The sequence below is a fragment of the Lactuca serriola genome, chromosome 9 (assembly GCF_051521515.1).
Source record: "Lactuca serriola cultivar US96UC23 chromosome 9, Lser_US96UC23_V15, whole genome shotgun sequence".
NCBI lineage: Eukaryota > Viridiplantae > Streptophyta > Magnoliopsida > Asterales > Asteraceae > Lactuca > Lactuca serriola.
In genome coordinates, this window is record NC_136416.1 from 8,202,735 (window position 1) to 8,229,870 (window position 27,136).

At 38.6% G+C, this 27,136-nt stretch overlaps 3 protein-coding genes across 16 annotated transcripts; 2 read left to right on the forward strand and 1 right to left on the reverse strand.

Moving 5' to 3' along the window:
- Positions 1-18,345: 18,345 nt before the first annotated feature.
- LOC145073559 (F-box protein At4g02760-like) lies at positions 18,346-22,736 on the forward strand. Of its 12 annotated transcripts, none has more exons than XM_079020101.1 (8): positions 18,346-18,777; positions 18,905-19,066; positions 19,912-20,001; positions 20,146-20,248; positions 20,330-20,618; positions 20,696-20,764; positions 20,850-21,079; positions 21,875-22,736. In XM_079020101.1, the coding sequence occupies exons 1-4, from the start codon at positions 18,457-18,459 to the stop codon at positions 20,188-20,190; spliced, it is 618 nt and encodes a 205-aa protein (XP_078876227.1). In that variant the 5' UTR covers positions 18,346-18,456; the 3' UTR covers positions 20,191-20,248; positions 20,330-20,618; positions 20,696-20,764; positions 20,850-21,079; positions 21,875-22,736. The 12 variants fall into 12 exon arrangements, with proteins under 12 accessions (XP_078876227.1, XP_078876226.1, XP_078876225.1 ...); XM_079020100.1 differs by lacking the exon at positions 21,875-22,736 and adding an exon at positions 21,215-21,329; XM_079020099.1 differs by lacking the exon at positions 21,875-22,736 and having other exon boundaries at positions 20,850-21,329.
- A 646-nt stretch (positions 22,737-23,382) lies between these two features.
- LOC145073562 (spindle pole body-associated protein) lies at positions 23,383-26,583 on the reverse strand. 3 transcript variants are annotated; one of them, XR_013691427.1, is made up of 4 exons: positions 26,218-26,583; positions 25,553-25,694; positions 25,305-25,444; positions 23,383-23,629 (listed from the first exon to the last, which is right to left on the reverse strand). XR_013691427.1 is itself a non-coding variant. In XM_079020111.1 (3 exons), the coding sequence occupies exons 1-3, from the start codon at positions 26,520-26,522 to the stop codon at positions 25,361-25,363; spliced, it is 531 nt and encodes a 176-aa protein (XP_078876237.1). In that variant the 5' UTR covers positions 26,523-26,583; the 3' UTR covers positions 25,211-25,360. The 3 variants fall into 3 exon arrangements, 1 of the variants encoding a protein (XP_078876237.1); XR_013691428.1 differs by having other exon boundaries at positions 23,383-23,644; XM_079020111.1 differs by lacking the exon at positions 23,383-23,629 and having other exon boundaries at positions 25,211-25,444.
- Positions 24,037-25,244, forward strand: WDR5B (Transducin/WD40 repeat-like superfamily protein). The gene is made up of 2 exons (XM_079020098.1): positions 24,037-24,745; positions 24,856-25,244. The coding sequence occupies exons 1-2, from the start codon at positions 24,080-24,082 to the stop codon at positions 25,144-25,146; spliced, it is 957 nt and encodes a 318-aa protein (XP_078876224.1). The 5' UTR covers positions 24,037-24,079; the 3' UTR covers positions 25,147-25,244.
- Positions 26,584-27,136: the final 553 nt, after the last annotated feature.

Sequence of the window (27,136 nt, forward strand, 5' to 3'; positions counted from 1 at the left end):
CGCATGCACAAGATTTTACCACACTGTACACTGTTTTACCAAGTAGGATACTATAATGGTTTTCAAAAAGGTATTCAATTGTTTCAAAACTCTTACTTATACTGTTTTATCTAAATTCATTTTAAACTGGTTTATAAAGGTCCAAAGATTTCTAAAGGTTTTCTAACTTATTTTATCAAAGAGTACCAATTGTGATTTTCCCTGAGTATAAAGGTTTTTCCAAGGTTTTCATCAAAATTCCCTTTTCACGACGTATACTTTTACTTGTTAGTTACTGCTGCTTCGCTTTCATTTATTTTAAACTCCTACTTGATAACGTATCCACTTCGTGATACGCTTATACCTGTTATTGCCTCTATTTCGCTTATACTTGTAGTCGCTTATACTTGTTAGACGCTTTTACTTCACCAGTTGTCGTTTCCACTTTGTGATTCACTTATACTTGGTACACTTATACTTCACAAATCAGTTGTTCCACACTGTACGATTTCACACCACGATTCGGTTATTCCACACTATACGATTTCACACCACGATTCGGTTATTCCACACTGTACGATTACACACCAAGATGATACGTTTCCACTTGATACACACTCAGTCATAGATTAGATGTATGTCTGCGCTTGTATAGGTACATATAAATAGTGATTAAAGGACTTAGGAAGGTTCATCCGCCCTATTTCCTTTTCTTCGTTGAGATGTGGTCTGGTGGGATCGGATGGTCGTCCGAAGGTCGTTTGGTTCATTAGATATATATTATGTATACGAGTATAGACGTACAGGTATGCTCTAGTCAGTTTAGTTATGAGTCTCTACCTCTAGTTCGACACTTACATTAGAAACCCACTACCCACTAGAAACCCACTACCCACTGTTTGGAAGTCATTACCCACTATTTGGGATGCATCTTCGGGACACGGCCTTCTCCGTCGTCTAGTTGGTAACCAGAGTCTCTTGTAGGGAGAGCGGACATTGTGTGTATAGATCTATACGGGATTGACACCCCCGCACCCTGACTGCTAGCTACAGTCCACGGCCCACCAAGCCAAGGGGTGACAAATGTCATATTTTATAGACGCTTGTAGGGCGTCTGGTACTCTAGTGTCGGTTAGTATGGTTACGAGTATCCCGGGTTACCTTATAATTCATGGCCTTAAGGTAACGGTATTTCACCAGCAATTTACATTGTATGCTGGTAACTCATTCTCAGAGTCACACTGTTTTTGACCTTGCAAGTTGTATCTTTCATTTGATACTGTTTGCGGTCTATATTCTCTGTTTTTGACCTTGCAAGATGTATCTTTCATTTGATACTATCTGTGGTTTGTATTCACTGTTTTAGACCTTACCAGCTGTACCTTTCATTTGGTACCTTCTGGGGTCTGTGTCTCCTTTTGGTATACTGATCCAGGTGTGTCGTTCATTCGATACTCTCCTAGAGTCTAGGATTCCTTTGCCTTAGTCAGCAGTCCTCACTGCTGAGGCATATGTTATTTCCCTGATTCTTCTTGCTTTCTTTAATAATCAAATTCAGTATTTTGATAATGATAGCGATTAAGGTAAAACTACTTTTACCACACTAACTCCGTCCAGTCTTGGTAGAAGACTGCTTTTATTAAATAAAATATAGGATTTTCTGGAAAGAACTCTAATACACTGTAAATTCTTAAACTACTACATTATAAAGTTATTCGGATAAAATGTCACTAAATACTTATGAACTCACCAGCATTTGTAAAAATGCTGATACTCGCTTTTCAAATAACTTGTATTCTCAGGTCAGCATTAGACAGGTACATCCCCGGAGCTGTTGATGAAGATGGCTTAGTACCATGCTGTATTTATTATATTTGCTTGTATTACTTTGATACCCTATAATGTAAACCATGTAAAATTATTACTATTAATGCAATGTTTTGTTGTACTTTGATTACTATAATACATGTGTTGTGATACTTGACATGACGTCATCCACCCCAGAACGTTTCCTCCGTTCCGGTTTTGGGGTGTGACAGATATGTATCAAAGCCAGGTTTATAGTGAGCTAAGTATATCAATTCATAAAAGATATACAGCCTATAAATACAATGGGATAAAACACTCTGACCAAGAATTATACTTTAAAATATAACCATATTTTACCAAAGTATAATGACATCCAGAATCTAAACACTCGAACACAAGTATCACACGAACAACAAGAATAAAAGTCTTCGGATGTTGAGCATTACCGTCAAACTGGGACAGTTATGTAATCGTAAGCTGGAATAAATGTAACCTGATAAACTACATTTATTCGAGATGCGATGAACATGTGCTTGGGAGTGATAGTGGTGTGCAACAGGTCTGAAACTTACCAACTAGGAATGCTAGAGCCAAACATAAAGTTAAAATACTATAGGAGTATTTTGGAACACTAAAAGATTCACACTAATCCCATAATCATATCCAGCAGATAAGAAATCAAAAAAGAATTAAAATACCATAGGGGTATTTTAGGATCCATAACCAACCTTGTGTGAAGAACTAAAAAGATCCTTATTGATATACCTACGACTACAGAGGGTGTACTCCCAAGGTTATATATAATAAGGATCCCATAGGCTAAGAATGTGTGGTTTCACTCTACTTCCTTTTCCTCGTTGGGATGTGGATATAGAGTAGTATCACATATTCGAAGGCCTATCGGATCTAAGCTATATATGATTTGTATACCCTGTGTAATCGTAGCAGGACTCGATATGGATAATCCAGTGAAATGTTAATAATCTCTTAGGATTCTTTAGACATTTCCATTCTCGCACGAACCCTGTAGACAACCCTATCCACTTCAGTACTCGGCAGAAGAGTTGATTCAGACCCAGAAAAGGTTCATTGAGAAGATTTCCTGTTTGGAAATAAATGAACTGGGTTGAGACTATTGAATTCACCAAGTGCCTATATCTTCTTAGGGACATCGGTGAGAAATTCGCCTAAACTTCCGAGATTTCCAGTCATTCATCATGAAGTGATGACACCCAGAGTCGGATTCGGAAGTAAGGCGGAGAAGAGATTCAATATTTCCATGCGAGGAGAGAACCCTAGGTAACTACCCGAAGGAAACCAACGCCGATACCAGTCAAAGATACGAGGCAGACAGAGGGAGCCAGTACATGGAACCCGAGAAGTGTCTTTTCCTTGTGTTCGTCACACTAATACACCCTTAAAATAATACAATATAGTGAGTTAGTGATTACACTACTCACGCTATGTGTTAGGTAAATCGTCGTTTCCCGTTGCCAGTTACACGATTAGAGTGGAACCCTGCACCTCTATTGAGAATATTTAGCCATAAGCCTTCATAAGCCTCTCTTTCCGCGGTTTCGTTCCGAACTGTTCTCAAATCTCTCCAGGCTGGAGAGTGAAACTTTTCCCAGTATAAAAGGTAACTTAGTGGGAACGACTCGCATCTTATGGCCTTTTCCGATACTCATACTCCTACCTTGATTTCCAGGACTACATCATAGGGATGTAGGTCGACACTCAGACAGCCAATACCAGAGGCACGGGAAAAATCTATGCCTAATGCAGTCAGGACAGATATGTCCAGGGCCATCCATTGTCTCTCATAATCTTGTATTCCTTTCCGTGTAGGGAAACCATGCCTCCGAAGAAGCGTAATCAGTCCGCGAGCAAGAAACCTACTCTCTTATTCGATGAAGCTACGTTCCAAGCTGCAGTCTCAGCAGCCGTAGCAGCTGTCATGGCTCACCTAAACGCTAACAACGCCAATGTTAGCAAGGTGCCTATCGGGATTTTCGATCCTAGTAGTGGACAGCAGCAACCAACCTCTGCATACCCAGCCGCCCGAGAACCTCACTCAAATCCACTGAAGAGAAAGATCAAGATCGAGGAGGGAAGTACCTCTGCTCAAGGACCTTCCGAAGGGCAACGAGCTGAGATGGTCAAATTCCCTGCCAACCCTTCCATCCCTACGCATAGGAGACCATACTTAGGAAACCTTCCCCATTGCAGCAAGTGCATCTACCATCATCATGGTGTCTGCCGGGAGCTCTATTGTGTTAGGTGCCACATGTTGGGGCATACTGCTCGCGTCTGCAGAACCCCGGTTGAGTTCATTACATCAACCACCAATGTGGCGACCCGTACAGTTTGCCACCTATGTTGTGAAGTGGGACACTTCAAGAAGGACTGCCCAATTGAAGGGAGGGACAAAGACACAGGAGGAGTCTAAATCTAATGCTTAGGGAGAAGCATCAAGGAACCTAGTAGATTTTGGTACGTCTCTCGATCTCGGATAACTAACGCAAAACGTTAAAAGGCTAATTCAAATGTAAATATTTCCCCAGTAAGGAGAAAGTCACAACATTGTTATAACATTTAAAAAATTCATTAGGTAAAACTATAATGGCTAAACATATACGTTACGGCCATGTATAGTTAAGATGGATAGACCTAGAGTGAGTGGATGCCGCCTCATTTCCTGTTCCTCATTTGGTTGTGGATTTAGGGCGGAGTCGCTCAGTCAACAGTCCTCCCCACCTTAAATATACATGACTAGTATATGTTAGGCTATTATAGAAATGCCTTGTGAGAATCCATTCATGAAAAGGTACTCTATTCGGAAACACTTAGGACTCTCTATAGTTCCGCATCGACTCTATCGGTCCACCCATGGTAGTGATACACAGGACGAAACCCGAGACGCCTATAACTTGTGTGCCTGTTCGGCGCATGACTCTATTGATCTTCATTATATATCACGTCGGAGTGTGCCAACTTCGACGACTCTATTGATCGTGGTTTGACTTCGTGCAACCATGTGTACATTCTTAGTGCTGTGTAAAAAGAACTTTCTCCATAGCCAAGTCGGAAAATAAAGGTTCTTCCGAACCTAAAACATAACACAAATGATTAAACCTAACACGATCCGTCAGTTGTCCCTCTTACCTCAAACCTTCTGAAGTACCCAAGAGAAGGGTACCGGGCGCTGTCGACCGACCTCTCTTAGTCATATGGAAACCGAAGCAAAAGGCACTGCAAGATACTCCAGAAGACAATAACCATCTGACGCATACTTCGTAGATCCCCCATAAAGACCCTTCGCACCTCGCACATCAGGTTCGTGAACCTAGAGATTAGAACTCATAAGGAATGACCACTATAACCAGGTATGTGCGTAAAGGTGGTATATAATTGAGATCAAAAAGATTTAAGGTGTGTGTTTCCTCCCTACTCCCTGTTCCTCGTTGGGTTGTGGGTTTGGGGTGGAGTCACACAGCTGACATCTTGCCGACCTCAATTATATACGGCTTGCATACACCAAGTATTGGTGGTCAAGCCAAGTATGAGCTCTACCACGAACCTCTTAGTAAAGCCCTTCATCCTATTCCATACAATAGGAGCTGGAATCAAGAGAACCACTGCGGGTTGAGCTACTATAATGATCACAAATCCGAGATTTGTTGTCATACCGGTTAAGCTCACCTGATAACTAACACCCTCAGTTAGTAAAGTGATTAAGTTCCGAGTAATGGAACCCTATACTCACTAGATTTGACCTAGACCGAGAAAACTCAGAACCTTCGGAAGAGTAGTTGCAGTAGATGTTCGCACTACTCAGGCACTTCGTCCACCCCGTTATAGAGGAACAGTGCCTATCATCCTCCACCCTCTTGCATGGAGGAAATCGTCGTCACCCTGTAGACGATAAAATGCATTCTCTGAAGTGAACACTAGGATACCGAGAACCACAGGATAACCTCCGCAGCCAAGAATCCTTGATCGAAGTGTGAAAGTAGCGACGTTAAACCTCATGACCCAGATCCTGAAGAGATTATAGACTTGACACCAGTCTCGGTGTTAGTCGAAGGGTCATGTAGGAGCATGCGCTTTCCGCACGAGAATGAACCAGAGTCATAGAGATTCATTGGACTATTAGGTGCTCCACGAATACTATCTCACGCAGAGATAGTAGAACCACCTCCCGAGATAGTCCAACACTCGTCTGGTGAAACCCTATCTCCCCGACCCGGAGGGCTTCCGTATCTCAAGCTTCGTTAGTGTAGGTTCATTTTGCACAAGCTTGAGATAGACATTATTCAGCAAACCGATAACCATAGTCACGCAACCTACTCGATGACCTAGAAAGTCTCTAACAGCCAGTTGACAGGAAACACGAAACCAAAGACCACCCAAGCTTCCTAAGAACCAACCTGAAGGACTATACATCCAGTACGAGTGAGAACGTTAGGAACTTCGGGATGGTGATCACGCCAGTGATGATCTTGCCATAGAAGTACACTATGTTCTAAGTACTGAAAAGCTTTACCCTTCCGAGAGCTTAGGACCATATGAGAATCCTCATGGAGATTTGTTCCAACCTTCGACAGACCACTACTCCCTTCGGATACTCCACAAGATTCACACCCGATCGATCCACTTCTTAGACTCGATATGTGTTTACCCGACGTCACTCTTCGTACCCCACTCGTTGTGATAGATACCATTGAGAACCCTAACCTCGTAGATACACCGGTCGGAACCCACTAGCTACACGAGATGAAATCCGCATTCCGTATGTAAAGGTCTGTTGGAATGACAAACACAGATCAGAGTTCACTTGGGAATGCGAGGACAAACAGTATAGGAAGTGCTCTCTTACCTCTACTTGGCCATTCATACCTACTTCCTTGCCTAGACCTGAATTTCGGGACGAAATTCCCTCTAACGGGGGGATGATGTGACAACCCAAGTTTGTTCCGTTACATTTCCCCGTTACCGTTAACGGAATATCCCCTTTTGTAAAAAGTTCCGTTAATTAGAGGCCTCCAATTAAATAAATATTTCATTATTTATATCTTTATGTCGTTAAGTCGTGATAAGAGAAATAAAAACTCGTAATACACATTTCCATTTAATTGGAAAAAGTTAGTTCTTATTTTCACGACCACTAAATCGGGTGCGACCAAAAGCTCCGTTTAACGACAGTATCGGGTAGAATATCACTGAGCTCCAACTTCCACCCATATATAAGGGGGAGTAAACCCCATTTGGACCTTTTTCACCCTCTCTCTCTCTATACTCTCTCTCTAGACTCGTTTTCGACTCGAATCCGCAACCAAACGCTTCCAAATCGTAAGTCCACTTACCCTAGCTTGTTCTAAACATTATTGGTTGTGTTTGTACCCCAAAATTCGACCATTTAAGCTGTTAGAATGGAGTTTACGGCCTAAGCTCCTCCTTAGGCCGTAAACCCCTTAAACAAGGCCAAAATGACCCTTAAATGTCCCTAAAGGCTTGGAAACTAATTGGGGGTTTAGCCTAGGAGTGTTTAAACATGAAAACACAAGGATTTAGGGAATAAATGGGAGTTTACGGCCCAGGCATATGCCAAGGCCGTAAACACCTCTTAAACTTGTCAAAATGCCCCAAAAACACTCCCAAACCACCCTTAGGCTTAATACATAATTTAGGGACTTGCTATTTCAGGTTTAGATCATTCAAACACAAGGATTTAAGGGATTAAAAGGAGTTTATGGCCCAGACATATGTCAAGGCCGTAAACACCCCCAAACATGCTAAAATGATAGTTTTAATTCCCCCAAATGGCCTCACACTTCATTATAAATTACTAGGAGGGTATTAAGGGCTTGAAACTTCAATAAACTCAAGATATAAGAGTTTACGGCCGTGAACTCCCTTAGGGATGGTTCATGGGCCGTAAACTCCATAATGGTGCCCTTAAAGACCCTAAACTCATTCATACCATTTAGATTTGGGCCTAGAAAAATCCCACGAGCAAGATAAAGGCTTAAAACACCCTAGAAACCCTCACCATGAGTTTACGGCCGTAAACTCATGGGGAGTTGTCCCTGGGCCGTAAACACCATAAGGTGAGTTTACTCTTGGAGAGTAAACTCCATTCCTAAGCCATTCACACCCTTAGATGTTACCCGGGACACCCCAAACACTTAGCCAAAGTGTTTTCCGCTCCTTAGAGTGTGTATACTTGTTTAATTAGTATATAATATACTAATTGTATGTGAACATATGTTATCCTATGTTAAATAGGTCTCTAAGTGTGTCCAAGTCCCTACTTAACACCGAGCACCCAACCAATGCCTTCGTCGGATCCACTTACACCAGGTGAGTTCATACCCCTGAATGAACCTTTCAATGTTTTTACATGCTTTATAGGGGGGGAATACAAGTTAAACATGCCAGTTATCATATCAATCACATGTGATTGATAACCCGCATGCACAAGATTTTACCACACTGTACACTGTTTTACCAAGTAGGATACTATAATGGTTTTCAAAAAGGTATTCAATTGTTTCAAAACTCTTACTTATACTGTTTTATCTAAATTCATTTTCAACTGGTTTATAAAGGTCCAAAGATTTCTAAAGGTTTTCTAACTTATTTTATCAAAGAGTACCAATTGTGATTTTCCCTGAGTATAAAGGTTTTTCCAAGGTTTTCATCAAAATTCCCTTTTCACGACGTATACTTTTACTTGTTAGTTACTGCTGCTTCGCTTTCATTTATTTTAAACTCCTACTTGATAACGCATCCACTTCGTGATACGCTTATACCTGTTATTGCCTCTATTTCGCTTATACTTGTAGTCGCTTATACTTGTTAGACGTTTTTACTTCACCAGTTGTCGTTTCCACTTTGTGATTCACTTATACTTGGTACACTTATACTTCACAAATCGGTTGTTCCACACTATACGATTTCACACCACGATTCGGTTATTCCACACTGTACGATTTCACACCACGATTCGGTTATTCCACCCTGTACGATTACACACCACGATGATACGTTTCCACTTGATACACTCTCCGTCGTAGATTAGATGTATGTCTGCGCTTGTATAGGTACATATAAATAATGATTGAAGGACTTAAGAAGGTTCGTCCGCCCTATTTCCTTTTCTTCGTTGAGATGTGGTCTGGTGGGATCGGATGGCCGTCCGAAGGTCGTTTGGTTCATTAGATATATATTATGTATACGAGTATAGACGTACAGGTATGCTCTAGTCAGTTTAGTTATGAGTCTCTACCTCTAGTTCGGCACTTACATTAGAAACCCACTACCCACTGTTTGAAAGTCATTACCCACTATTTGGGATGCATCTTCGGGACACGGCCTTCTCCGTCGTCTAGTTGGTAACCAGAGTCTCTTGTAGGGAGAGCGGACATTGTGTGTATAGATCTATACGGGATTGACACCCCCGCACCCTGACTGCTAGCTACAGTCCACGGCCCACCAAGCCAAGGGGTGACAAATGTCATATTTTATAGACGCTTGTAGGGCGTCTGGTGCTCTAGTGTCGGTTAGTATGGTTATCAGTATCCCGGGTTACCTTATAATTCATGGCCTTAAGGTAACGGTATTTCACCAGCAATTTACATTGTATGCTGGTAACTCATTCTCAGAGTCACACTGTTTTTGACCTTGCAAGTTGTATCTTTCATTTGATACTGTCTGCGGTCTATATTCTCTGTTTTTGACCTTGCAAGATGTATCTTTCATTTGATACTATCTGTGGTCTGTATTCACTGTTTTAGACCTTACCAGCTGTACCTTTCATTTGGTACCTTCTGGGGTTTGTGTCTCCTTTTGGTAGACTGAGCCAGGCGTGTCGTTCATTCGATACTCTCCTAGAGTCTAGGATTCCTTTTCCTTAGTCAGCAGTCCTCACTGCTGAGGCATATGTTATTTCCCTGATTCTTCTTGCTTTCTTTAATAATCAAATTCAGTATTTTGACAATGATAGCGATTAAGGGAAAACTGCTTTTACCACACTAACTCCGTCCAGTCTTGGTAGAAGACTGCTTTTATTAAAGAAAATATAGGATTTTATGGAAAGAACTCTAATACACTGTAAATTCTTAAACTACTACATTATAAAGTTATTCGGATAAAATGTCACTAAATACTTATGAACTCACCAGCATTTGTAAAAATGTTGATACTCGCTTTTCAAATAACTTGTATTCTCAGGTCAGCATTAGACAGGTACATCCCCGGAGCTGTTGATGAAGATGGCTTAGTACCATGCTGTATTTATTATATTTGCTTGTATTACTTTGATACCCTGTAATGTAAACCATGTAAAAGTATTACTATTAATGCAATGTTTTGTTGTACTTTGATTACTATAATACATGTGTTGTGATACTTGACATGACTTCATCCACCCCAGAACATTTCCGCCGTTCCGGTTTTGGGGTGTGACACTTACCCAGACCAACAACATTAAAAATACCGAACTAGGTTATCCCGTACAAGGATTTAAGGATTTACATTCTCGAATAGAAGTGTAATAACAAATACATGACAATACACAATAGGCAATACCCCTAAATAAACATATCCTGAAAAATGTGCAATGTGCAGATACGGTTACTAATCAAACCATTTGAAGCACAAATGAACAACTCCTTTTACCCGAATCTTGGAAAAGACCAGATAAAAGGATAATTCCAACTTTTCTCAAAGGGCCTATAAAAGCAAGACTTCACCAAGGAAAGAGGTAAACTCACTCTTTTACCAAAGAATCGTAAACTCATAAATGTTGAATATGTTATACATATCTAACTTAAGCATCAGAGAACAATATTAGGGGGGGGGGGGGTAACCTCGATATAGCTCCTAACATTTCGTGTTTACATTTGCAGATAGCACATAGCAATAGCCTTTATTGACGCTCGAATAACAGGTGTATCATCATTTTCCCATGATCAAAAAACATTATTGTCATTTATAGCTTAAAAATAGTTATATATCCTTAAATAAAGACAAATACTTTCTACAAATCTATTTACCTAAGTTAAATCGTGTCATGAACACTTTTTGTGTCATCGTATGGACAACCTCAATGACAGTCATTATCGGTAAATCCAATGTACCAATCGATATTCTTACATAAGGAATATCAACTGATAAAACATTGAAATATGATCTAGGTTAAATGACCTTGCTCATTTCGCAATAAAAGTAATGTCAAGCCATGCAAATGCATTTTTGGTGTTGGTTTGATTACTAATTGCATGTTGAAGTTTATCAAAAGACAATTGGAAATCAGACATGCTATGATTTTTACATGTATGTCAGAACAATCGTTCTACTACCCTATTGCGACCAATTCTAAATCGTAAATTCCGACCAACATTCATACAACAATACCAATTATATTAATTCAGGCAACCAATACTTAGTGTCACAACTAGGAATTTTGATGCTTGTAACAACAACAATGACAAACTTTGTGAACCAAAAATGTGAAAGCATGTATGATGCTTATTCAATAACAACAAATTGTCCATCAAACACTCTATACAAGCACTTCAAATAGTTAACAAAGAATTGGAAACCCTAGAAATCCCGGTTTAAGTCCATTATGGACTAGGATTTCCTTATTGGGCCTAATAGGCCAATAAGCTTCCAATTTGACTATTTTAGGCTTAGAACTCTTAAATGGGCTCTAATTGGACCCACTTCCAGTTATTTTAACATTTTGGGTCATATTGGGCCTAGAATGAAATAAAATACCCTAATGGACCATATTGGGCCACAACTAACCTAATTAGCTTTAATGGGCTATGAAACCCATTATTTTTGCCAAATTGGGCCGTAATTCATCATAGGAGCCCAATGGGACAAAAATCATCAAAAATGGGCCCATAAGATGGAATTAAGCACCAAAGGCCCAAAACTCTCTTCTTTCTTCCCTTTTTCTCGGCCCAAAAAAGAAAAAAAAATAAATAAGAGAAGGGTTGACTTTAGGAGGTGCCACCTCCTTATTGCACACCATGCACCCATGCATGGACCAACATGTATCTAGACTAGTCACCTCACCCTCTCTCTTTTCCTTCGGCCGAAGACACCAAGCACACACACACACCTCACAAATTCTCTCTAAACCACTCTGAAGATCATCCTCTTCTTCTTTGAAGATCTCGAAAATTTGGCTAGAAATCTAAGGATTTTCATCAAGTAGTTCACATCCTTGGTAAGTTATTGCTTTGATTCATAACATATCTTCTTCATTTCATCAACAATCTCCCTTATCTCATACAAAATTCATGATCTTTCCTCTTAGAACACATCTAAGTCAAAAATCCTCCAAGAAGCTTGCTAGGCCGAGAATAGCATCAAACTTCTTCTATTCTTCATCAAAACCGAAACCACAAACTCAAGGTGAGTTCATACCCCTCTTTTTTCGGTTTTTACTAGTTTTATGGGGGAGAATACAAGTAAAATGTGTAGATTTATGTGTATGTGTGTGCTATGTATGATTTTATACATGTATGTGTGATTGTATGTGTTTATGTGGTAAATATGAAACAAAAAGAGTAAAAATCTCGAGATCTATGGCATAAGAAGTAAAACAAACATGATCTAAGTTATACCACACTAAACAAGTGTAACACCCAAAGTTTTGAAGGCCAAGAAAGGAAAGAAAACCTTAATGTTAAGGGGCGACTCGGCGAGTCAGTAAGTGGACTCGGCGAGTCCGAGCGGGATCCGGGTCGAGGAGTAAGTGACCGACTCGGCGAGTGTAACACAAACATGATCTAAGTTATACCACACTAAACAAGTGTAACACCCAAAGTTTTGAAGGCCAAGAAAGGAAAGAAAACCTTAATGTTAAGGGGCGACTCGGCGAGTCCGAGCGGGATCCGGGTCGAGGAGTAAGTGACCGACTCGGCGAGTCGGCCAAGGTGACTCGGCGAGTCTGGTCTGTGCGTGGAAAACCCTAAATTCGGGACTTGGAGCCTATATAAACGTCTTAATCTTCTTCCTAGGGTTCCTTACTGCCTCTTAAGCCCTGGATATCAAACCCTAGCCGCCATATCCTCTATTTTAGCCATTTATTGCCTTTAAGAGTGCATTAAACTTGGAGAAAGAAGAAGAATCTTGAGAGTGGAAGAAGGGGGCTGTAGATCCGGGATTGGGAAGACATTTCTGAGCTTTTGGAGGTATAAACTAGTCCCTGGACCTTTTTTTGCATCTAGATTTATGTGTGGTTGTTGGGGCTCTTTAGCCATAATGATATTATTTTGAGTTAGGAGTCGGATATGGAGTTGCTACTTCAGATCCAAGTGTGTTATGGACTGGAGAAGCATAAAGTATCAGCCCTTGAGTCGATTTTGAAGCCCCTTGGCCTTAAACCCTAGTTTATGGTGCTTTTTGCCTAGATCTCCCTCTCTACACGTAAAGTTTGCAACTTTACGTGGGGGATAGGCTTGGGAAGGGTAGATCTACAGTTTGGAGTCCATGCATGACTCGAAAATCCTCTGCATGTATGTAGATCTGAATGGACTCGGCGAGTCCTTCGAGTGGACTCGTCGAGTAGCTTGAAGATGAGGTGGAACTCGACGAGTGGGATGAACAGCTCGTCGAGTCGGATGAAGATGGGCATGAACTCGGCGAGTTGGATGAACAACTCGGCGAGTTGGATGAAGATTGCCTTGTGCTCGGCGAGTCTGCTCTTGGACTCGACGAGTCAGGTCGCGTAGCCCCAAACCCTTCGAGTTGAGATTCGAATCAGTGAGTTGGGTGGAGACTCAGCGAGTTGGTCAGGTCAGGACTCGAAAATCGTTGGACTCGGCGAGTCATGTCGCGGATGGAAGGACCCTAAGTATGTGAACTCGGCGAGTCAGTAAGTGGACTCGGCGAGTAGGGTTGACCTAGAAAGGTTAACTTTGACCAGGACTTTGACTTGACCAGAGTTGACTTGGTTGTCTGTCAGGGGTCAGTTTGACTCAGTGTTGTATTGATATTGGTAGCTCGGGGAGCTAGTGGGGCAGCAGTTCGGAGTCAGTGGTCAGGTAGCGGTCAAAGGGATTAGCAGCAGCAGTTCAGCAGTATCAGGTGAGTTTCCCTTTTGTATGAATGGGTCTACGGCCACAATGTCGGCCCATGTAGTTATGAGTAGAAGACCCGGGGGTTAGCCCTAGGCACAGTATGCTAGTATGATATTCGGGACGAGGTCCAATGATAGAGGGCGGGTGCCCAAGGAATGGTTTATGTGATAGCTTATACTTGTTGTCTGAGTGATACTTGTATGTGCCTGGTAGGGAGGTGAGTGTGGGCGAGGTCCCGTATCTCACCAATAGCAGAGTGTGGATGGTGTTCCACATCTCAGTAGCAGCAGAGCAGGGGCGAGGCCCAAGCCAGGAAAGGAGTAAGTGTGGGCTGGGCCCGTATCTCACTACTAGTAGGAGCATGGACGGGGTTCCGTGACTCATCAGTAGCAGGTCAGGGGCGGGGCCCAGAGATAGGCGAGGCCTTAGGACAAGACCTGTTAGTATGTGTTTAGCTTATGTGTGATGTTTATGTGCTATTATACGTTAGTGGGCGAGGCCCTATGACAGGCGAGGCCTACGTGAAACAAATCTGTATCCAAGCGGGGCTTGAAGCCAGGCGGGGCCGTTGTAGCGGGCGAGACCCAAGGTGAGGGGGGGGGGGGGGGGCGAGGCCCAGGATAACGGGCGCGACCCAGTATGTGCAGTATGTGGTTATGCATGGTATGTGGTAGGGTGGGGAACTCACTAAGCTTCATGCTTAAGGTTTTCAGTTTAAGTTTCAGGTACTTCCGGTAGCGGATGATGGAGCTCGGGATGATCGCATGGCACACACCATAGTTTAGATAGCCTGGGAATGTTTACTCTGATAACGAATATGTATTTTGGAAACTAATACTTTGTTTATGTTTGAAAACGATGAATTTGCTTAACGTGATGTTTTATTAAAAGAAATTTTTAGTCTTGAATTTTGGGACGTTACAACAAGTCAAGAAAAATACCCTCTAAGATTTAAAATAGACACATTGTAACATAAAACAAATTTTTGGGGCTTAAATTGTCAAATAAATAAAGGTTGGTGGAAAGGTTGCTATTCTGGTTTTCTTGAGGGACAAAAGAGTCAAAACAGTTAAAATAAATGTTTTTGTGACAATTATGCTCTTCAAAGGACTTGTAATGTAAATAATAGCTCAATGGGCCAATTTTTGGGCTTTTCGGCCCATTAAGCCCAAGGTTACGAAAAATCTGATTCTCAAAGGGCTAAAATGAAAAATTTCTCAAAACAGGGGATAAAAAGGGTAAACAAAATCATTTCAGGGGTTAAAATGTTTTTCTTTACCAAAAAGGATAAAAAAAAATGTAAAGTTTTTGGATTTTGGGCCAAAATTGTAAAAGTTGCAAAAAGTTTGGACTTTAGCCGTAAAATACTTTTCTAGAAGGGCTGAAACTGATAAAAGTAAATTTTGAGCTAAAACCACCACTTAAACAAAGTCTATGGGTCAAAAATGACAAGAAAATGGTTTTAGGGCCTAAAATGTATTTTTTTATATATATAAGGGGCTAAAATTGTCATTTTTATCCAAGAAGGGCTGAAATGGTCAAACCAAAATTTTGAGTCAATTATATTAAGATATTTGGGTCAAAAATACCAAACCACAACTATGACAAATGGCAAGATGAATATACATAAATTCCGAATATCGGACTCGTATCGATACAAATTTAACAATTGTTCAATTAAACATTCCGACAACTGTACTATACCCACAACAAGTAAACATTAAATTCTTTGGGCTTGAAAGTTTCATACATGCTTATTGGGCCTTTGTGACCCATTAACATGATTTTTAGGCCCAATGGCTAATTATAAATGTTATTGGGCCTTCCATGACCCAATTCCATATTTAAGGGACCCTCAATGGCTTCTAAGTGCTATTGGGCCTTAGTGGCCCCTTTAGCATTGCTAGCAAGGTCCAAGTAATCAAATGCGAATTGGGCCAACGTGTCCTTCAAATACCCAACAGCCTAAAATAACTCACGAAAGTAGTAGGGCTTTGTATTTCCCATTCTTCTCGTTTGTTAGGCTTATGCGTAATCAAAGTAAACAAATACAAGTCGATAAACAATAGTAATCAAAGTCAATTGGGATTTAGTGAGTAATAACGGGTGGCACCAACGTGTGTCGGTCGTAGTCCGTAGTTATAATCAAAGTCTCCTGGAGGGAGAGCGAGAGTTTGTGTATAGATCTATACGGGTGTGACTCCCCCACACCTCAGTTGTTTGCTACAGTTAGACTCAGCCAGTCTAGGGTGACAAAATCTTAAGATCAATTCTGACGTTCACCAGAGTGCCAAGACATACGAACTAGTCATTATCATGCATGGTTATAACGACTCACATAAATAAATCTAATGTAAACCAAGTAAACAAGGTAATTCAAAATCATTCACATGATGAGTAACCATTCAAACCATTATAAGATATGTTTATTTTGGAAAACATCAGGTTTTCCGGGGAAGTACAACATTTTCACTTGTATGTTAATACAAAGTTTTTCAGTTATACATGTTTTAAAATAATCATGCATATATTTACGGATCTTCACTCTTTTTTTATAAACAATGGTCTTTTCAGAAAATATCGGATTTTCTGGGTCGTTTTCGTTCAAACTACACAAAACATTTTCATACCAAACATGCTTATGAACTCACCAACATTCCATATGTTGACCGTTTTCAAAATAACTTGTATTCTCAGGTAACAGGTAAGCTGAGGAATAAGTGCCAAGTACATCAGTGTGTTTTGCTTTTGAAAACTACCAAACAATTTATGTGTGGATTTGTAATGTTAAAACAATGTACTTGATGTGACCAGTGTCAGTTGTAATATATTGATGCATGGTGATGTTTATGTTATGATTCATGTATATTCATTGTGATGATATTCAATTTAAGTCACGCGAGCCCTCGGACGTTTCCGCCGTCTGGTTCGGGTGTGTGACACTTAGAGCCAATTCTATGAAATTACACATATTGATAATGATGACTACGTTGAGGACTACAGGAGGCGAGAAATAGGTCGTGAATGAAACATCTTTCACATGAGTTGTTTTAAATAGATTTATAAAATCATTAGATTTTAATATAGAAATGCTTTTTAAGTTTCAAAATGCAAAAATATGGTCCCAAAATACAAAACAATTTAATTAGTTCAAAAATGCCATTTGTTATATAATCGGGGTATATAATTGTTTGGATCAACGAGAGTTGTGAAACACTTTCAGATTAAAACATTTTGAGGGTGCACTCGAAAATATATAATCGAATAAAATTCACTGTTTCTAGAATGGAGAATGAAGAAGATGTTATGAAAATTTGTACCCAAAATGATTTCAAAACTGATCACATAACAAGAAAGAACCCCTTGTCTTAAAACTGCCAAATAACAGTTTTATGTCCTAAAACTGTTCAAAACGGTCATAAACTAATATAAAAAACCAGGTCTGAAATATGGATCACAAAATCGGGTGTATTTACACAAAATACGTATTTCTGAGGCATTTGTATATAACAACATAACACATATAAAAAAATCCCCGCTGCTCCTTGGACCCCGTCAGTTCAAGGGCTTCGCCCCTAAATAGCAATATACTTTCGACAAAGACAAAATTAAACAAATGTGCACTCCGCACCATACTGATTTGTTCAATAATTGTCAAAGTGACATTGATCAACAAATTAACCTCATTACACTTAAATAATATTAATAATATAAAATCACCAACACCGTCAACTACTATCATAACATAGTCAATGCTAGGTTTTATTAAAATGACAATTTCCTCGTATTATATTTCTAGTTTAAAGTCCACATTAATTTTTCAGTTCGTTTTGATTATTTAATTCTTATTAGTGTGACTTTATTTATCTATTTTTAGCGTTTTAGTTGTTTATTTAAATAATTGATTAAAACAGAAATTAATTTACCCTCAAAAATTAAGCTGTTACAATTATCATACAAAACACCTATGGATAGTCAATTCATTCGAGCAAACACCGAAAATTAAAATGTTACAATTATCATACAAAACACCTATGGATACTTATTCATGCAAGCAAACACCAAAAATACACGACATATACTATCTTTTTCTTAGGGGTTCATATGTATAATCTTCAAACACTAACTTGATTCTCATACTCCCGTTTACATGTGAAACCCACTAACCCAAAATGGAGGCCCAATAAGCATCCCAAAAGTAAAAGACAATTATACCATGAGAGAAAAGGAGCCTCCCGCGGGAAAAGGACTGTACCCATAGTAAAATAATGAGTCTATTATTAACTCTAACATTAAATAAATGTTATTTTTAAATAACTATTTGACAAACATTTTAACGTCATCAAAATAATAACTTAAATAAAAAAAAAAAAAAAAAGTTCATCTGATCATTATCAACTTGTATAATATTATTGTTTCTTACAATCAATTGTCATTACTTTATAACCCTTTTGACTCGACGATTACGAGACTAAAATGGAGTTAACATGTAACCGGTGAAAAAGCATGGTTTTGTTAACTCCCTCTTCTTCACCACTCGTAATGGATACCCTTCCCCTTCTTCATGGACGGTGGACCTTCCATGGCCAAACGCCCTTGTTGTTCCGATCCTTCCGTCGCTAAAACTCAATCAACTATGTTGTCGGAATCTGACAACGATGCGGTGTTGAAATCTTTCTTAGGTGTCTTCGATTATGACACAATCAACACCTCTTACGACAATCTCATCGAATCTAGATCATCTGATTCCGATGAAAATGACTTGATCCAACGCGCTCTTCACCTCGACTCTCTTCTCCTCGAAGCCGGAAAACGGTCCGATCGTAAACGGTCATCCTCACACAAAGTCGCAGTATGGCCTCTGCCTCCCGATCTCACGATCAAGGTACTTCGGAATCTATATTGGTTTTGAATTGCTTGTTTGTTTTTTATTTGTGCATTTACTTAGTATAGCTGATATCGTTTTAGTCGAATTCGATCCTAGATGATGGACTATGAATGATGATTTGTAGGTTTTTGGTATGCTTGATACTCAAAGCGATTGTTATGCTGCTGCGACGTGTTCATTTTTTCAAAAGTGTGTTGTGGATCCTTTGTGTTTTTCAAACATCGACTTAATTACGTTAGTTCCTAAGGTCAACAATGTTGTAGGTTCGAGCTGGAAATGCACTTCAGTAAGCTCTCTTTTCTGTGTGTGGCTACGAGTATATATTGTTTTACGATGTCAGTTTTTGCTTGTTATTAGTATGTGAGAAGCCATGCATGATCATTCTTACTTATAAATACCTAATGAGTTGGGATGTTCTAGGACATTAATTTAGGCATAATTCTGTTTCTGTAAAATGTTAATAACTTGTGCTAGTGAAGTTACAACATTTGGTTCTTGCTAAGAAGAAGGAAAAATATATAACTACAAGGTTGCACCAGTTATGATAAAGAATGCCCCAATTTGTCAAAACTGTGTGCATGTTGCAAGGAACGAGGACATAACATGAGTGAAAACATGGGATTGTTCCAAGCCTTCTCCTACTGTGTCTTAATTAGTCTGGATGTTTTTTCCATGTTTTAAAGAGATTTGATCCAAATGATTTAATTAGAGCTTATTTAATTTGCAATTCAAATGAGCTTCTCTTTATGAGTTTGACCAATCAAATGAAAAGCAAAGGGGATGATGACTTCATTTGAAAAGTGAAAACAGTAGATCGTAAGCATGTAATACCCACTAACACCTCATGCAGTTATTATATTTTGTGCTTAGATGTGTTATTAATCAGAATATATAGGCTGCATAACTTCAGTAACATACTCTTAAATGTGTTAGTACCTTATGTGGTAAAGTGATGATAGCATGTTTGAATTAGTTTAAAGTATATTATCCAAAGCTTGCATTATGTGAACCTTCGTTCACACATCACTTGCTAAATGCTAATGTTCGTTAAGTTTTTCATAAGTGTGCATTGCAATATGCATATACTTACGTACAATGAGTTACATTTGAGCCATTAGCTTATAGTATTAGGAACGAAAAATGATCCAGACAAGGAAAAGAGTCACCTATTCTAACAAGGTCCTGCTGGAGTTCCCTGAGTGCGAATGGTGGTGCACTTGGGTATGTTGTCATTATATATATATATATATATATATATATATATATATATATATATATATATATATATATATATATATATAACTCATCATATGACCTTTATGTTTTTGACACTTTCTCATTTTTCTTTTTTAAAATAATTGGTAGGGCTCGTTTGAGAAGATTACACCTTTACAATATGGAAAGGATTGATAATACTGCTCTCTTGGCATCATTATCAGCTTGCCCTTCTCTCCTTGATCTGGAAATGGTAGACCTGTAAAACCCTTTTCGTAACGCACGCATACTCTATTATAGTTCTATTTCCCAAGGGCTAAGAGTATATTTTCAGATAGGTATGTTGAGTTGAGGCATACATTGGAATCAGTGAGCAAGAATTGCCCCTTAATAGAGCGTTTGGTCTTTGAATCTTCGAAAACAGGGATCCTTCTGTTTCATTCATGCTTGCTATAAGTCTTGCAAAATTTTAGGATAATTATGATTACCATTTATTTACATGTAGAGATGATGGTTTGAAATACCCAACCTGCAATGAATTCGTGCGCAGCTGCCCTAGCATAACTGCCTTGTCACTAAAGGGATTCAAGCTGCATGACTACAAGGCTCGTATGTTGGTGAATGTATATTTCTTGAATTATTTATGATCCATAACATATTTATCTGAAACTATATTGTGATATGTTAATCAATGTTTCAGGGGCTTCACAAATTGAAATATGTGGACTTGTCAACGTCTTACTCATGCACAGGTACTTAATTTTTTAAGGTAAGAAGTGTCATAAAACTTAGAGTTCAACTATATTACTTTTCTGATCATTGGCTGTAATCCTAACTACAAATTTGGATCGTAGGAACCTTGGTGCCAAACTGCCAATGGTGGTGGAAACCATTTGGAGGTCATGATTTTACGAGACTGTATCAATGCATCTCAAAGATGTAAAAGGACTAAATTGTCCCTAACCCCTCCCGCCATGGTTCATGTACTTGAAATTTAAAAAATAAAAAAAGTCGTTGGCAGGTTGAAGTTGAGCGCTTTGTGGGAGCTGTTCTTGCGGGAGAATTCAAGCACTTTAGACATCTTGTGAGTAAAAATACTCGTCCTCTGATGATTTAATAAATTTGTGATATAGTATAATATAACTCTTACAAATTACAACTTCAGTCCCTTTTTCCAATCTTTGAAGTTTAAATTGGGTTACCTTATTCCTTAAAACAGGACATATCCAACCGATAGATGTTATACTGATTTATCCTGTTTCCTTTTCTTTTATATGGATTTTATAAATAATTAATACATTAAATATGTGATTACAAATGCTATAGTTTCAATATATTATACTGTATAAAGCAATTCGAGATATTGTAAACATCTAAATACTTTCGGCCTGTTTTCTTTTTAGCTAATTTATTCTTAAAAGTAAATTGCAAAAACGGTATTTGCGCTTTCTGATTTTACCATGTTTGAATATTTTTTCATTGATGCTATCGATTTTGGTCCGTGTAACCTGAAATAAGTAACAAAATTAATAATTCATTCCTAGGGACCAACATTGAAAATAGAAAGCAGAAGGACCAGTTTTATAATTTACCCATTTTATTTTAGATCAACTGCAACCTATTTATAAGTAAACAGAGTGGAATTGACAATTTTAATAAATTGTTTGTTATAGGTTTAGAATTAAGGCTTAGGCATGGTCACTTCACTAGCTCAAAGTTCAACTCTTTTCTATGGTCTGATTTGGTAATTGGTACCCATTGTAGGGTCTAATAATTCAATAAAAATTTTAAGTAAGATTTAAGCCATCCATTCAAGTTGTTAATAAGATGAGAAAGAATTATATCTTGTATTGATCCAACACAAAAATGTTATATGTAGGTTTCCCGTATCCATACCATACATAAACAAAATAGCTTCAAGGAATAAATTTGTTTTACCATGAATTAATTACTCGGTTTTGTACAACTCGTGTAGAAATCCTAGAGATTGTTCTTTTTCCTATAATAGGGTTAAATAAAATTAACTAATTAAGTGAGATGACTACAACTCGTGTAGGAATTACTAGAGATTGTTCTTTTCCTAATGTCAGCTACTCTCTACAATACGGTTAAATATGTATTTAATTTATGCAATAATATTTTATTTTATTTTTCCTCAGTTTATATAACAAAATAGTCTGTATATGAAATGTGCAATGATATTATTGGTAAAAAATGAAACATTATTATTTAATCGGTGCATTGTAATAATGCAGTTGTTTTTCGGTTGTAATATTGCATATTTTGTCATAGATTAAATATGGCATAGTTTGTTCAAAAATAGTTTGTTGTAATGAAATGTTATTACATAGATACATTCAAGCCTTACTTAATAAAGATCATTTCTTTAGGATTTAATTCGTTATCTTTATCTTCATATATTACCGATAAAAATATACATTGAAATCATATTTGTAAAAATTCTTTGATAGATAAGATAATATTATTTTATAATACATTATTTAATTAACTCACTTAAATTTTCTGTGATAACTTGTACAACTATTCATTCTTAATCTTTATTTTTGAGTGCAACCAAATTGGGGTTTGAATAATAAGAGGTGCATGGTGAATTGGTGATGGTGTAACCGATTATTCGCTTTGGGTCCATTTCCAAGGGAGGATGTACGTGGACAAGAGGTGTGCTCTTCAGTTCTTGTACACGTCTTACTTTCAGAAAAAAAATAAATAAATAAATCAAAGGCTTGTGATGAGAGCTTTCTGTCCGGTGAAATCAAAAGCTATATGACCATTTGAAGTTGTGTTTATTTGCTCCCATTTTTCTTTGTTTTTTCTATCCATGGACTGTCGCAGTTGGGATTAAACCAATAAACCATATTTAAGGGTGAAATGCCAAAGTATTAAATGATGGGCTCCATGGTGTGGATGGACTAATGCATCTTTACAATGATGTTGATAAAGAACGATTGGTGCAGTAAGATAAATGATTAATTTGTGAACGATTTGTGTACTTATGTATATTGAGAAAGATATATTTGATAGTATTGTCAGTTGACAACGATAATTTATAGATGATTTTCAAAATATGAATACTCGCCGCCGTGGACAATTAATTATAAGACATTGACTAGTATTTTTATTTTAAATAACATTTGATCTTTGGCATAAAAACTATACTTGCCTTAGATAGTATTATTCACAACCCAACCCGATTACAAATGTTAACCGGTTTGGCTTCGGTTCACTGAACTTGTGTGCAAGCACGCGTACTGCAGGTACGAATGCTTCACCGGTCGACCAAAAAAGTCCAATGATTTTTTTGCAATTGTTTTCTTTTCGTTTAACAGTTACAAACACAAATTTAAGGCTATTAATAATAGATTTCGGTTTTGATCTACCAATTAATTATGTCATTTAATTGACTGTTACGTTTTGATGTTTAATGACATCAATTACGATTTACAGTATAAATAAAGCATCTCCTTGACTGCTTAGATTACATCGAATGAATCAAAAACAATCTCCTTTTTCTCTCTTACGCTTCTGTTTTTTCTTCCAATCTTTTGTTGCAACGAATGTATAATCCGGGCTAAATGAGAATTCGGGTAAAATAATTGTTTTCTACTCTTGTATCCTGGAAAACAAACATCTGCAATCCTCAATAAATAAATTTTACTTCTTGTTCTGTGCAATGACCAAACAAAAACAATCCAGGTCAAGGCATGTGGCCATTTTTTGGCCATTGTTGTACTACCGGTTTAGAAAAAGTCGTCAAAATGAGTGTGGTTACTTATTATAAGTAAATTGATTGTTAAGGACGAGCACAGAATTACTTAATTATTCTTAATTGTATGAAGTAATTATTAAATCATAAATTTGATGATTAAAATCTTAATGCAAAAACCTTTCCTTTCATGAAAGAAAATGGAGACTGAGCAATTTTTTTTAAAATAAAAATAAAATAAAAGGAGGTGTGAATAAGGACTAATTATTTTGAGGAAATAAAAAAGAAGAGATACTGCACCCACCACCTATAAATACCACCCAGATTTGCACCTATAGACTTCTTGCCTCGGTCTAAAAAATGGGCAGCAACAGTAACACCAACACTGTCCAACCACCACCTCAATACGCCCCCTACCGCCTCGTCAAAACCTTAACCGCCCACCAATCTGCCGTCTCCTGCGTCAAATTCTCCAACAGCGGCAAACTCCTCGCCTCCGCCTCCTTAGACAAATCCCTCATCCTCTGGAATGCCGAAAACCTAACCCTAATCTCCCGCCTCAACGGCCACACCGAAGGCGTCTCCGACCTCGCCTGGTCCTCCGACTCACACTACATCTGCTCCGCCTCCGACGACAAAACCCTCCGCATCTGGGACGCACGCGCCGCCGAATGCGTCAAAACCTTACGCGGCCACACCGATTTCGTCTTCTGTGTAAATTTCAGCGTTCATTCGAACCTCATCGTCTCCGGATCATTTGATGAGACGATTAGGGTTTGGGACGTAAAAACAGGGAAGACTAATCACGTAATCAGAGCTCACTCGTTACCCGTGACCTCCGTGCATTTCAACCGCGACGGATCGCTGATTGTTTCCGGCAGCCACGACGGTAGCTGTAAGATTTGGGATACCGCAACCGGAACCTGTTTGAAGACGCTCATCGACGATAAGGTTCCAGCGGTTTCTTTCACCAAATTCTCACCTAATGGAAAGTTTATACTCGTCGCCACACTCGACGATAATCTGGTTAGTTAATTTCCTATGAATTTATTTGGATATGTATTGTTTATTCTTCTTGTAGATCTAACAGTTAGTTTATAATTTGTAATCTGTAATTTATACTACTGTGAATGTAGAAGCTCTGGAACTACTCAACTGGAAAGTTCTTGAAGATGTATACAGGTCATGTAAACAAAAAGTATTGCATAACCCCTACGTTTTCTGTGACAAATGGTAAATACATCGTCAGTGGTTCAGAGGACCATTGCGTCTACATTTGGGATTTACAGGGGAAGAATCTGCTTCAGAAACTAGAAGGGCATACTGATACGGTTATTTCTGTAAATTGCCACCCAACAGAGAACATGATTGCGTCTGCAGGGCTTCTTGGTGATCGAACAATTAGGATATGGGTTCAACCAAGTTAAGTCAATAAGAGAGAAAATCTAAAGCTGTTTTGTTGTGTATCTACTGTTACTTCTGTATACCTAATTCAAGACTTATAAAATGAGATTAATTATGGTCACTCTGGTTAGGAAAATGATTTTCAGTAATTTTACTTGAAAGTAGTTTGCAATTTACATACCAAAATCGACTCACTCATGCCTGGCATCAGTTGATGATGGTTTTTCCAGCAAAAAATTAAGGACTGTTTCTTAAACCAAATGTGTCTTCAACACCACTAGTGACCTTCTTCCTTCTCTCAGCGATCATTTCCTTATATGCCTGAATGAACAAAAAGAAAGAAAGAACAAAGCATTTAAGACCTGATAGTATCAGCCACACTGTGAAAGATGAATGATGAAATGGTTCTAAGTTGTCCATACTTCATACCTTTGGGTAAGAATAGAGAAAGATGTACCACCAGGTGCAGATTAAAGCGGAAGCAACTGAAGTGGCTAAGACGTTGTGCAATATTAGCCAGCTTCCACCAATGATGGATGTTCCAGTGAGGGCAATTGTCCATGGTTGACACCTAAAACAATAAATTAATCAACCTCAACCATAAGGCCTATTGATTTTTACCTATGGATCATCATGCACTTGTAGATGTGGAATGCTAAGAAATTTTCAAGTGTCATTTATACAAACAACTAAACTTCAATTCAGAAGACAATTGTTGCATGGGAGTGTAACATAGATACTAAAAGAGCATTGATCTATCGTTTTTTTTATCCCTTTCTGATTTCTGAAATCAACTTCCCAATGCAATCAGAATGATCCGCCAGTAATTTTCACATCATACACTTCCTCACAAAATTGTACATGTCAAATCCTAAGAAATTCTTAAAAGTGTAACATATAAAAACAGCTAAAGCTCAATTCAGAACCACAGTGCATTGGGGAAAAAAAGAGATACGGACTAACGCATTCGTTTCTATCAATCAGCTTCTAAATGCGCAACAATTATCTATCTGAATGGATTTAGGCTCTAGCTTAGCAACCGCAACAAATACAGGAATCAAGAAGATAAAAGGGAAAACTGGATTAAAATTTACCAGGAAGGTTTGGTATCCCAAACTGAATCGTACTCGAGTGAAAGGTAGTTGAGGTATCCGTCCATGTCTTCCACCACGCCTTCCTCATCCAGGAACCTGCTCGAGCTCGACTTGTACTCCTCCTCCTTTGATTGTCCGTTGGAGGAATTGCTGCTGTGAAGGCGTAGGGTTTTAATGCCAAATTGAGATTTTCGAAGACGTAGACCGTATTCCGGCCGGAACACGCTGCCGGAGCGATGAGATCCCGGAGAAACAACTACCGTTGGAGGAGCAGAGCAACGAGAGAAGAGAGAGATGGTTATCATTATCGCCTTCTCGTTTCGATGCGCTTCTGTGCTGTGAAGTGTAACTTGTTAGCCTCCCAAAATTTGCGAAGTGTCAAACTAGAATAGAGGCACGACGTCGTTCGGGAGTAATTTGAAATGACATGTTGACCCCTCGGACTATGTCATTGCACAAAAAAGACTACTCAAATTTTACACAGCTTTAAAAAACTATCCCTCCAAATTTACGTATAGGAACACATACCAAAAACTCACAATTCCGGTTTTTCCTTTTCCCTAATCTGATACGCCTTTAAGGCAGCTCGTCCATGTTATTGATCTGACGACACAACCTTCGACCACCTTCCTCCAACGTCTTCCTCCGACCACCCTTCATCCGATTTAGGTTTGTATTCTCCTATTTATGTTCATGTTTTTCCTATTTTGTTGAGATTTCCCATGTTGCTCATGTTTTGTTAAATTATAAGAAAATGAGTAAAAATATGTTGGGTGTATGTTGTGTGTTAAATTGGTTGTTAATTTATGTAACATTCCGGTGTTGAGGTATTTTCAATTTTAACCCTATGTATGAATAAATATTGTTGTTTAGTCCTTGAGTTTAAGAAAGAGTGCAAAATGGCCCATATTGGCATTTT